Genomic DNA, 13,577 nt, shown 5'->3' with positions numbered 1-13,577 from the left:
CAGTATTAGAGTCATAAATTGTATAAAGATGTTCAGGGAGTTCAAATTCATTTTATGCATTTTTCTTACAAATTTGACTTTGAGAAAGTGCATTATCACAATGTTGACTCTGTATACATAAAACATTGAAATTTCTTCAGTAAATGAAATGTCTTTTTTGGACATTGTTAAAGATAAAATTTCTCAAGATCTTGGCATAGGCAGTCACCCATCACTGTTTTTGATTGATTTTGTCCAAAGATTTGGGTTGTCTATTGTCACAATATTCATAGTAATAAAGCTGAGTGCACACAATTACCAACCACAGTGATAAGTGTTTATATATTTCAGTCATTAACCTATTTCTTTATGAATATCATTCTTCTGCTCACACTGTTATACCTATGTAACTGTCGTGGTATAGCTGAGTGTATGTGCTTGCAGAAATAGGTCACTGTTGCCTATTCTTTTAAAAAAATTAAATAGCTGTACACAATACTTTTATTTTGTTTTTATTTGGTGCTGAGGATTGAACCCAGGGCCTCAAACGTGCTAGGCAAGCGCTCTATCGCTGAACCACAACCCCAGCCCTATTGTTGCCTATTTTATTGTGCTAAGTGTCCTGTGAAGTGATTTGCAGTGTTTTTAGACATTTCTCAAATAAATCCCCTTTAAAATGTAAGTAAATGTCTTTTAAAGAATTTTAAAATTATTTTTTACAAAATTATACTATCAGAATTTTAGACTTACACTATCAGGAATTTTAATATTTTGACACAGCCATGTAGGCATGGCTTCTCTCTTCCTCCTTTTGTCTCTGATTCCCTCTTGACACGAGGCCTCCCTTCATTACTGTCCTCAGATATGTAAGAAATAAAAAAAATAAAATAAAAAATAAAACACAGAACTTCTTGTAAGAAAAAGCTTCTGAATTAATTCAGACAGATAAGCAAAGACACCTCACTGCTTATTGGTATTTTTATTTGTTTATGTTTTAGTTCAGTCTTCCTGCACCTTCAAGTATCTGCTTTTTACTCCTCCAAAGCCTTTAATAGCGACTGAAGAACAGACATTATCCCCTTAAAATACTATTGAATTTTATAGAGTCCTCCTGTCACTATGAAGCTTTCTTTCAAACTAAACAATTCCAATTGCTTTAGTCTGAATCCCTTGAAATAATCTGAACACTCGTTAGATTCACAAAGGGGAAGCCCTTCTAGTGTATCAAATAAGAAACCTCATGGCTATGATGGCTGGATAAGGAGAAAGAAATATTTTGAGGAAAAGTATTAAACTAAATTCATATCTATTAGGTAACTCCAGAGCATGCCATAGTTTGGGTCAACTTCCAGTACACTCTTTCAAGTCAGTTTCATGGCTTAGGTGGCCAGCAGTGCCAGATGGAAATAACAGCCACATTCAGGTATGTACCAGAGCTGCTGGTTCCTCTTCCTGTTTTTCTTCATGGACCTCTTCTGAATTTCTAACTATAGTTACCATTTATTAGATGCCTCCCATGTATGGAGCACTTTACACATATTATCTCTAATCCTGTTACACCCCTATTTTATAGACTTAAAAAGACTGAATCAAGAATTAAATAACCAAGACAAAACAGGTAGTAAATGGCAAAGATGAGATTTATAACAGTATCTGTCCTGAAAACATCTCCTCTTATACAGTGCTCTGCTTTAAGATTCTCTGGAAACCCAAGAAAGCCAAAGGACAGGCTATTTCCTTAATAAGACATAGTAAGAGCAAGGACCAGTAGTAAATCCAGCTGTCTGATTAGGAGGAAGGAAAGTCCTATTTGTTGAACTAGTATCATGTCTTTGGTACAGCACTTTTACCTAGTATTAATTCATTTATTTCTAATTAGTTTATTCTTAACTCATTTATTCCTCATAATAGTCTGATAAGGGACATATATTTATGCTCATTTTACATATGAGGAAACTGAGGCCTAAGGAAATTAGTAAAGTGTTCAAAATCACATAATTAATAAGATGTGAAGTTTGGAGTTTGAAACTCACTGGCTTCAAAGCCACGATGCCCTTTGCTCCCTGTTTTAAATTTCCTTTGGGGAAGAACAGGGAGATTAATCAGAAGAAATAAGAAACCACGTTCATATGGAAGCTTGGTGTAGAGATAATTTAGTATAGGGAGAGGTCTAGGATTAGCGCAGAGAGCCAGGGCACTGTACTGGGACTCCGGTTTACTGATGCAGTATCAGGCAGGACTTAAACACCCTTGCATCTGTTTCTTCAAAATGTAAAGAACGTGGGTTTTTAATTACTCGATCACCTAAGTCCTTTCCAGCCCTTAAATTCCATGTCTCAAGTACTAAGGGAACACTATGTTCCATTTCATTAAAGAGCGTAATGTGACGTTTCCTGTCCTGTCTTGATCACCTCTCACCATCCCTGGAGTTGGTTTTGAGTTTGGTGCCACTATCAGAACTAGGGATGCAGAAGCGGAAATTGAGCTCAGTGCCCTCTCTGCGTTCTCGCGCCCTTATGATGGCAGAGAGTCTGGAAACTGTCCCCACGTGGGTTTAAAGGAAAAAAAAAAAAAAAAAGCCGAGTGCTAAGAGAGTGACAGTCACTTGCAGGGGCTTGGGTGGCCTGCTGGGCAAGGTTCTCAGCGGAACACGCTGGCTTATCGGCCGCAGCTGGTGCGGCCGGGCCGGGGCTGGCGGCTAGCCCAGGTGGGCGGCAGCGGTGGCCCGGTGCCCCCGGCGGCGAGGGCGGCGCGCTGGGCCCCTCGCGCTCTCCTGGCGGGCGAAACGAGCCCGGCGGGCGGCCGGAGCTGCTCCTGCGGGCCCGGGCCCTCGCCCCCGCGGTAGCGGGAGGCGTCGCTGGGGCAGGACACTTTTGGGGGGCGGGGACGAAGCCGCGGCGAGCAAAGTCCACGTCCCGGGTCCCCAGAGCCCGCACGCTCCGCGGCTCTGCCAGAAACGCGCGAGATCCCAGGTGAAGGAGGAGGGAGATAATGGGGACTGTGGGCGCGGGCGGTGCAGTGGGACTTCCACCTGGAGCCTCCGGTACAGACCCGTGCTCCCGCTCAGGGGCTTCCCGCCTGGGGTCGCGAGGAGGCTGGTGGTCCCCTCAGAGCTGGGCCGGGTGCACTTGGACCTGAGGCTGTGGTTTCTTCCCAGGCTGAGATGGATCTTGAGGCAGCAAGAAACGGAACAGCTCGGCGCCCCAGGACAGTGGAGGGCGACTTTGAATTGGGCAGCAGCAGGTACATCACCAGTGGCCACCGGCTTTTCCGTTACACGTGAATCAGCAGGACAAATTCAGTCCTAGAAAGAAGTTGAGAAAAGTGGTTGATGCCTTTGGCCTTTGAGGAGGCTTCTTTGGAAGGTTATGTCTGAGGCTCTGACCTTGAAGCAGAAGTTTCAAGTGGCCTCAGGAATGTCACTGAGGCTCCTTTTGGAACAGGCTCAGAAAGAAGAGTTGTCTTCCTCTGTGCCAGGGTGATTCGATGAATATTGGTGGCGCATAGCATTTTTTGTGTTACTTAATTCGTAAACTTTTACAGATAACTTTCATTATGTATCATATGATTATTCATGCTTCTAGAGCATCGGACATCTGCTGTTGACAGTTGTGCTTTTTGAATAAGAGGATTGAGGCAAAATTTCTTCCCTGTTATTTCTCTTCCTCCTTGTCTCATTCCTCCCCCTCCTCCTATCCTAGGCCTTTTCAGTACTTCTTTCTGGGAGGTGAGATGGGGAGGGTAAACTTGAGCAGCCTTATTCTTCGGTAACCTTGTGCTTCCAAATCAGTTTTTTGTTCACGTGCAAAGGAAAACCTCAGCACTTCCATTACTTGTAGGTCTTTCTCCAACTCCATCTGGGTTGGTTCCCCAGCCCCTTATTAAGCACACTTTACAGGCTTTGGTAGGGACAGAAGAGCTGTGGTGTGTTTCTGTTTCCTCTTTCACTGTGGGAACAGTGAATCATTTTCATCTTTAGCCTCAAATAGTTTATGAGGCTGCTACAGTCTCTTAGTTCACACCAGGCCACCCAGAACTAATTGACCTGTGTCATGGAGTTATCACCCAGAGGAACAAATTTATCAGGTTCTGTAGTTGGTCCTCAAGCTGCAAGGGACCTGATTAGCTAACTGAAAATATGCCTATCTGATACTTAAACTGAAGCATTATTTTGGTCTATTAACTTGTTTGGACAGTGACTTGCCCTGTACCTTCTAAGTACTATGATATTTATTCACAGAAATTTTAGTTTTTGCCATATAGAATTGGAAAAATAGGTAGATAGTATTACTTCTAGTAGAAAAATGAGGTTTTTATCATCTGGCAATTTAGGCTGGGAATGACTGTGAATCTATTAATAGATGGTATTTTCATGAAGAAGGCTATTTATGTATTGCACTGGTTGAACATTTGATGAGTGCAAAAAGGAGCTCTCCCTGCAAAAGGTGTGAGAATACTCTGGAACCCAGGGAAATCCTCAGCAGAGAGGCTTATAGCTTTCTCTTAGAAAGAAGGAAACCACTCAAAGGAGAAATGCATAAAGAATAAGTTAAGGTTCTGAGGTTATGAAATATTACTGGTATTACTTTTATAAAAGAAGACTAAAGCTTATACATTCAAAGGAAGGTAAGGACATTTCAGTTATCTAGAGCAAAGTGGGGGTTAGTCGTATGCTTGTCGCAGTCATGCTGCCCACAGCCCCTGGCATTCTTTTGAATATATTTAGCAGCAGATGCTCCATCCAGTGATAGCAGTAAATATCATAAATACATAATTTGGGATCAAGTCTTATGAATAAAATTTTATCACCCATCTAGAGAAATGTTTCAGGTTAAAAAAAAACTCCAGCTAATGTTAGAATTAATGAATACTTTGAAAAAGTATTAATAAATATTAAGAAAATTAGGAGCACAAAGCAGAAGTACTTTGCAATTTTAAGTTGTCAGGTAGAACTTATTTTGAGTATTTTAAAAATATGTTTGTGATGTGCTGGGGATTAAACCCAGGACCTTGCACATGCCAGGTAAGTGCCCTACCACTGAGCTAAACCCTAGTCCAGGTCTTATTTTGAAGGCCATATTTGAGCAAGGACTAGAAAGAAACGAGAGGAAAGAGCTGTGTGAATCTGAAGGGAGAGCCTTCCTGGCAGGGTAACTGACAATGCAAAGTCCCTGAGATGGGAACATGTTTGGAGTGTTCATGTAGCAGCAGAGAGGCTGGAGTGACAGTGAGAGGTGTGGTCAGAAAGTAACAAGGAAATGGCATGTGGGGCCTTAGAGGCCAACATAAGGATTTTGATTTCTAATCTGAGAAAAATGGGATCCATTGTAAGTTTTTGAGCAGAAACGTAACAGGATATGATGATATGAATTTTTAAATAATGGTTACTAGTTGAGGCAGACTGAAGCAGGCATATTGAAGATGGAGTGACTAAGTGGGAGGCTGGTCTACAGGGGATAGCAAGAAAAATGGGGAGAAATTGTTAAATTCTAGCTGTATTTTAAATGTAGAATGAATAGGACTTCTTGACACCACTCTCTGAAAACCTCCAAGAGAATGGTCTTTATTATTTTTAGATCAACATGTACTTTGTTTTAGGAGAAAAATTGATTTGGCAGATATTATTAGCATATTCTTCCCTCTGTTGTAGGCTCTGTAACATAGACAACTATTTCTCTTTATCCATATGTCCTTGTAGTACCTTGGACAGTTACCTTTGCACTTGGCGGCTGCCTTACAGGGTTTGTTTAACTGGGTAATTTTGACAATTGTGGACATCACTCTTTTATATTTGAAAATACTATAATTTAACATCATAACTACTAATATTTATGCTCAATTGACTGTAAAATATTTCATAACCATTTTTAGTTCAAACAATTATATTTTTTACAGCAACCAAGACACACAAAAAATGAAGAAAGTGAATTTGATTGGACCATTAACATTGGTAAGCTGTGAAATATTAGATTGGAATAATCCTACCTTTCATTCATATTTGGGGTCATGAATTAGGAGCTGCAGAGCAAGTACTTTTTTTTTAAAGAGAGAGAGAGAAGAGAGAGAGAGAGAGAAATTTTTTTTAATATTTATTTTTTAGTTATCGGCGGACACAACATCTTTGTTGGTATGTGGTGCTGAGGATCGAACCCGGGCCGCACGCATGCCAGGCGAGCGCGCTACCGCTTGAGCCACATCCCCAGCCCCCAGAGCAAGTACTTTAAGATTGTCTATAAGCAGTGATAGATCTCTGCTGTACCTGTGCTGTCTTATGTTGGTTTATATGGCAATGGCCCACACTCCCAAGATGGATAATAAAGGAGAGAAGGGCAGACTGGCTATGCCACAGGGCAGAGATAAATAGTGTACAAGGGAATTAAAAATAGGAAGTGTATTAATAGCACCATAAAAACTTACCAATTTCAGGAAAATGTATCTTTGCTTTGCTTCACACCAACTCACCCCCACCACCAAAATATAGTTAGAGATAAGCTTGCTTATATGGAGGGTAATTGTAAACTACAGAAATTTTAATAATAATTAAGAAATCTATATCCACATTTACTTCCAGGAAAAGTGGTTAAATATAGGACACCTAGTAGGGATTCTAATTAAGACCTTTTTGTGTTTGTGTGTGGTTTTCTGCTGGTGCAAGGCAGCCAACATATTTTTGGAAAAAATCTAATCTGTTTTTCATTTGTAATATGTCTCAGAGAGGCAGTCCAAGAAAGTGTTTGCCTGCCATTGGTAAATAGGATGTGTTTCAAACTGACAGCCTTTATTTGATAGCAAAGATGTTAGAATTAAACAGCTTGTCAGTAGAAGCCTCCAACTTAGTAAGTAAATGGATAAAAAGACATCAAAATATCCACACATTTCTCATGTCACCACAAAGCCCCTATTCATTCTCTTCTTGCTTATTCTTTGTTGTTGCTTTAAAAGATTCAGTGAGAGTAAAAAATTGTAATTTAGTGTGTTGGAGAAAACAAAACTTGGTTTTAATATACAGGTTTTAAATCTGTCTCCTGTAGCAAAAAAATGCTCCACACCTTAGAGTAGAAACAGAAAATATTATTTGAGTTTAGAAGACTTAGTTAAATTGAATTTAAATTTACTCTTTATTCTGCCACCGAATAGATATTTTTTTGTCCTGAAAAAAGTTTAAGAAAAATTGTTGTTTTGTTAAAAAAAAATAGCTAAAAACAAATTTAGGTTTACTTATGATGTTGCTGTGAAATTCGCCCAATTTTGAACTTAAGCTTAAAGACTGTTAATTTTAATTCAATCAACATGAAAAGCATTAAAACATTCCTCAGTGTCACATAATGTCCACAAAAGAAAACACTACCTGTCAACCTGAGCCTGTTCTTTGAATTGAAACTGACAGATCTATTTTCTTTTGCCAGGAGCTACTAACCCTGGGGACAGTAGTCCCTTTTGTAGCAATTTTAGAAAACCTCTCCCACTTGCTCTTTCTTTCTTTTAATGGACTAGGTTCTTTTTTACTCTTTTGCTCATGATTTTGCTTGCTCCTTTGGTTTCATTCTGAGCTCCACCTGGCTTCTGACCTATGTCTCTTTCAGTACTCTTTCTTGTCCTGTGTGTTGATTTGACCCCCAACCCCGGACCCCAACTGAACTTCTGGAACTCTTTGAGAACAGTTTGCAACACACCCAATCCCAACCCTGTGCTTCCAACCTCAGATTCACCTAGTTATTGATCCAGCCTGACTCAACTTTAGCCCTCAGATTCTAATCTACCATCCTGACTCATTACCCACTCTGTCAATAACTGTTCTTTTTCTCCAAAAGGTTGGTGAATGAAAAGTATAAAAAGAGAGAAAAGATGCAAAAAATAGAGATTAAGCTATAGAAATGGAAGTGAAAGAAGATGTAGTTTGAAAGGCAGAGGAGGAAAAAAGAGCAAAGAATCATAGAGAGGTCCATCAAAAATATTGAGAAAAGATGAGAATGGAGAGAATTAAAAAGACAGAAAGAAACAAAGTGTTATGACACTGATGTGCAGTTAGCTCTTTGGGGTTGTGAAATTCACTGTGACAATTGGTGTCATCCCTCCTCTCTGTAGATAGTACTAAGTCCAAGATCTTTGCATAGCCCGGCAGGCCTTTTTATCTCTCTCTAATATCCTCTCCCAAGCCTTACAATATGATCTTCAGGAATTCCCTGCTCAGAGTTACGTAAACACTCCTGTAGACTCCAGTCATCTTGCTGTTTTAAGCCTAAACATCCCCTACTTCTGCCACATTCCGCAGTTGCTCATCCTTCAAGATTCTACACGGGCATCCTCTCCATCAGCACCACTTTCCTGAAGTCCACAGATAGGCTCCCCATTAAATGTGTTAGAACACTTGACTACTGAGCTGAATTAACCTTTTAAAGGGATCTAGTCCTCAAACTTGGAGGGTCTAATTGCTGTCTATTTTTAATCCTCTCTCTCAAAGATTCTGAATACTGTCTTAAGGATATGATGTGTGTGTCAACTTAATGTCTGTCCCTTGCTGGTTTAATTTATAACCTCAGAGGCTCTGGGAGATCAAACAATATTATTAATGCAACCAAACCTATACCTTCTGATTACGTTATAATCGTGTACCTAAATCACATACTGATTAAACAGAATTAGATTGATTTCTTCACCCAGTATAAAATAAAAAGAATCATGAACAGTTTGCAACACACCCAATAAAAAAGTATAAAAAGAGAGGAAAGATGCAAAAAATAGAGACTAAGCAATAGAAATGGAAGTATAGTCTCTTAATGATTTGGATTGCCGTTCTCTTTTTTTAAATGAAAATCCAAAGGGCATAAAATTGTGGAAAAAGAGAAAGTAATAAGAATTTAACAAAATCAGCATTGTTTTCTTTCTTTTTCTTTATTTTTATTTTTTAGTTTAGATACTCTGATTGGCAGGATAAATTGTTTATGTTTTGGGGAACCGTCATGGCCATAGCTCATGGATCAGGTCTTCCTCTCATGATGATAGTGTTTGGAGAAATGACTGATAGATTTGTTAATACCAATGGAAACTTCTCCTTTCCAGGTAAGTGTTTTGTGCTTGCTTGCGTGCGTGCGCTCTCTCTCTCTCCTTTTTTTTTCAATGTGTAGTATTTCTTTAACTGGGTGAGAGATTCAGAATTTATTATAATATTCATCATCTACTTGTTTAAAGATTTAGACATCTGAATGACACCAGATATTACCAAAGGAGTTGTAAAATTCCTAGAAAATCCCTCAAGTGCTCATTTAAATTTCAAAAAATTCATGTGTGCTGTTTGACTTTAATACTAAGTAAGGCAACACACAGGAAGATTTACATTTCAATAAATAGAAAAGTCATTCTACTTAAGGATGGTGGAATATAACAAAATAATCTATGTGATGTCCATTCCATCAGTAATTACTGATAAGTTACAAAATACATCATTAGCGTGACAGTACTTCTTAGTTATGTTCAGCTTGTATTATGTTTTCTGTTTTAATATTTTTCTCCTGCCCACCTCTCTTTAAAAAATTACACCCATTTCCTGTGTCCAGTTTTTTTTGGATCAATCAGAATTGGATATGACACTTCACTAAAGAGAAAATGGATTCAGTCTGAATCCAAAGGAATTCACCCAAATGACTATAGTTACTGAAAAGTTAACCTATGAATTAACATCATCTATAAAAGGGGCCCTGCCAACACTGTTGGAGTAGGGATCCAGAACTTATGCTTATTTTCATAATCTTCAAATTCAATGTTGAAAGGAAGATTTCCATGGTTTCTACCAAGCCTGATGGCTATTCCTCCAAGCAACCTTGAGGCCCCTAAGCTGTAGAAGACCAAGTAAAGCTTTACTGGCAGACAGATAGTAGAATTAAAATAAATAAATATAAATACATATGTATATGTATGTATGTATGTATGAAAGACAGCTTTTGTATTTTAGCAAAGATAACAGAAAAAATGTACTTCAACATTTAGATATTATTCCATAAGAATTCTTATTGTTCACTGATTAAGAACGATGTTTAGTTGCAGTCGTAAGGCATGAATATAATTATGTAAGAGAATACAACTGCTTGGTTATTAATATAGTAGGATATGTTTACATATATTTATACCTTTTAGAAATCCAGTTGTCCTTTGAGTAGTTAAAGCAAGCTCCTACAAAACCAGTTTCTTTATTCTCAAATATTATTATCTCTTAAAAGAATATCTTTATAACAACAACAACAAAAACAGTGTTTTTTCTTTGCATTTACTATGTGCTATGTCCTACACCAATTACCTTATATATAGTATTTCACGCAACCATCCTAAGAACAGTCTTACACAGTAGTTAATATTATTCTCTGATATATGAAGAAACAAAGGCTTGGAGGGGACAAATAACTTGTCCATAGTTCACCATTGGTGAGTTTTTTAGGATACAATTAAAACCCAGCTCTTTCTATCTTCCCAACCATGATTATGACCGTGTGTATTTTACCCAGGGGAAAAAAATGGGAAAGTTATAAATAGATTTCTTAGGCTTGACCAGTGACAAAAACCTTAATGTGAAGATGAAGTTGGAGTAGGAAAGGATAGTTTTAAAAGTCTTAAAGGATGGCTGGGGTTGGATCTGCATGGTACAGTGCTTGTCTAGCATGTGCAGGGCCCAGACTGTAAAGAGTCTTTAAGGAAGTGAGAGAAGTAGAAATTTTATGTTTTCTTTTTATGTTTCTTTTTCTTTTAGAAGATCTAGATCTATTACATATTAATTTGTACATAGGTATGTATTTGTGTGTATACACACACACACACACACACACACACACACACATACACATATATCAGAGTGATGCCAATAATGAAACCCAACTATTAATCAAAAATTTGTTTCTACTCAGAGTTTCAAAAAATCTGTTTAATGGATGAGTGGATAAATAAAATGTGGCATATGCAAATAATGTGATACAATTTACCTTAAAAAAAGGAAGGAAACCCTGACATGTGCTACAACATGAATGAACCTTGAGGACCTTATGTTAAGTAAAATATGCCAGTCAGAAAAAAGGCAAATATCATATGATTCCATTTCTATGGGATGTCTAGAGTGGTCAGAGTTGTAGAAGAAATGGAAAGCAGAGTGGTGATTGCAGGGGCTTGGGGAGGGAGAAATGGGAATTTGTTGTTTAATAGGCATAGAATTTCCCATTAGTTTTGCAAGATGAAAACTTCAGGAGATTGGTTGCACAACAATGTGAATATGCTTAATACTACTGAACTGCACACTTAAAAACAGTTAAGATGGTAAATTTTATGTGATGCATATTTTATCCCAATTAAATTTTTTTTAAAAATTAGATTAAAACAGTTCAACTCACTTATCACAAATCAGTTTGCTTTTGGACCAATTTTCTTAGTCCTGTTTTTGTTTTTACTAACACAAGAAGAATTCCACAACTTGTTTATTTGGAGCAGTTTGCTTGTTTTGCAATCGAATGGCTTTGAAGCCGGACCTGGCAGGCAGGTATTAGGTGGTATGCCCATGGGCAACTTCAAGGTCTTTCCAGGGAACTGCGTGAGTAAGTGATTGCTGGAGTGATAAACTCATGAGAGTTTCCAACTTTGTCTCAGCAGCCTCCAAATATACACTCTAGTTTATGAACCTTCACGCTCTGTAGCCATCTGGTCACTAGGCTGTCTTGGAAGAATTGGAATGGAAAGTCCCACAAATATGATGAATTTCTAATACCCATTCTTTGGTAGTTTGTAAAACTATTATTCTTGGATCTCTTTGCAGGAAATGTCTTTAAAGTCTACTCAGTCTAAATTCAGAGTGTTCGTTGGTATGTTTGGAGTTGCAGAGGTTAGAAAACAGCATGGGAGGTAGGAGCAGATAGGGTATTTTGCAGAGGCCCTAGCTCATCAAATAGGAATAAAGTTTATTTAGAGTCTATTCTTTATAGTTGTTGGATTCTTGGACAACTAGACTTAATGGAAGCCAAATGTGAAGAGAATGTTAGAAGAGGAAAAGGTTTAAATTACAAGAGGATCTGACAATGACTTACTGTGTACAAGCCCATCCTTGTCAACAGAATAAGAGCTACTCCATGACAGGGTTGTTCCCTCACAATGATTCAGTTGTTGAGAAACTATGCACAAAACATTTTGCATCCAAAACCTAAGAACAGAGTCATAGAAAACAGTTCATCTGCAGAGTCAAGAACTTGATACCTTTGATGCCAAGACTATGTGATTACAATAATCTAGAAAATCCTGTGGGGAAATGCACCCTGCATATCCTTGCATCAACTTTCCAGCTGAGGGAGAAAAGTCATGTTTGAGCTCCAGGTTACTTTAATTAACGGTTCATAGCGCAAAGATGCCTGAACAAACCCCAGCTCTATTTTTTTTTTTTTGCTGCTGAATAGTTCTATATAATTATATAATTTAATTAAAGAAGTCCTAGTCAGAATCAAGATAGGCAGGCATTGGTTTACTTTGATGTTCAAATGTAACAAGGAGGACTCTGCTTCCCTAATGCCCAATGTATTCACTTATTATTCAGAACTCATAATGTAACTCACTGTGTGACAATGGGAAAGTTGCTTAACCTCTACAATCCTTATTATTCTCATCCTTGAAGTTAATGACTTACTGATAGAATTAAATAAGGTGATTTGTGTAAAGTATCGGAGCATAAATGATCAGTAAATATTGGGGAAACTAGCTGAAAACTTGGTAATGAAACAATCAAACTAGGATTTTATTCTTCATGTACGATATGGATGGATTTTAAGGGAGCTCTCTAAAATGAATAGGTAATTTCAACAGTTTCCCCCATTTCCTTGTTATGGGAGGCATTCAGGTACTCTGGTGTGGGAATTTTCCATTTTGTCACATTAGAATAAACTGGGGTGCTTTTAAAGCATACTATGCTCTGAGCTCAGCCAGAGGTTCTGGTTTAATTGGGCTTGGGTAGAGCCTAGGTATCTTTATTTCTTTTTGGGGGTACTGGGATTGAACTCAGAGGCACTCAACCACTGAGCCACATTCTAAACCTATTTTGTGTTTTATTTAGAGACAGGGTCTCACTGAATTGCTTATCACCTTGCTTTTGCTGAGGCTGGCTTTGAGCTCATTATCATCCTGCCTCACCCTCCTGAGCCACTGGGATTACAGGCATATGCCATTGTGCCTGGCCTGGCACATCTTTATTTTTCCAAGGTTCTCAATGATGTCAAGAAAATCAGACCAGTTAACCACTTGGGGATTGTTTATGGGACTGAAGCATCTTAGGTGGCATCTGACAATACAGGTTCAGGCTCTTTTCATATATAGAATCCCTTGACTTTTTTTCTTAGTATTTTTTTAGTTGTAGTTAGACACAATACCTTTCTTTTAATGTGGTGCTGAAGATCGAACCCAGCGCCTCACACGTGATAGGCGAGCGCTCTACCACTGAACCACAACCCCAGCCCCATAGAATCCTTGACTCTTTAGAGTACCCACCAATACACATTTGTCTTGCTTATCTCTAAACACCAATACTCTGGGCTTCCTGGGGGATATGAGGTTGCTCTGGTTATTAACCCTAAATTAGATTGCCA

General features: G+C 38.4%; 1 protein-coding gene across 1 annotated transcript in view; it reads left to right on the top strand.

The window, feature by feature from the left end:
- The first annotated feature begins 2,842 nt into the window (after positions 1 to 2,842).
- The window catches only part of Abcb4 (ATP binding cassette subfamily B member 4), a 72,287-nt gene continuing 61,552 nt past the window's right edge, over positions 2,843 to 13,577 (top strand). The window contains exons 1-4 of the mRNA XM_026399352.2: positions 2,843 to 2,951; positions 3,137 to 3,222; positions 5,875 to 5,929; positions 8,889 to 9,039. Of these exons, the coding sequence (XP_026255137.1) occupies positions 3,143 to 3,222; positions 5,875 to 5,929; positions 8,889 to 9,039 (286 nt within the window). The 5' untranslated portion in view covers positions 2,843 to 2,951; positions 3,137 to 3,142. The remainder of the gene's footprint in view (positions 2,952 to 3,136; positions 3,223 to 5,874; positions 5,930 to 8,888; positions 9,040 to 13,577) is intronic.

Source organism: Urocitellus parryii, chromosome 3, assembly GCF_045843805.1.
Source record: "Urocitellus parryii isolate mUroPar1 chromosome 3, mUroPar1.hap1, whole genome shotgun sequence".
NCBI classification, from domain to species: domain Eukaryota; kingdom Metazoa; phylum Chordata; class Mammalia; order Rodentia; family Sciuridae; genus Urocitellus; species Urocitellus parryii.
This window is presented reverse-complemented; position numbering and strand designations above follow the sequence as displayed.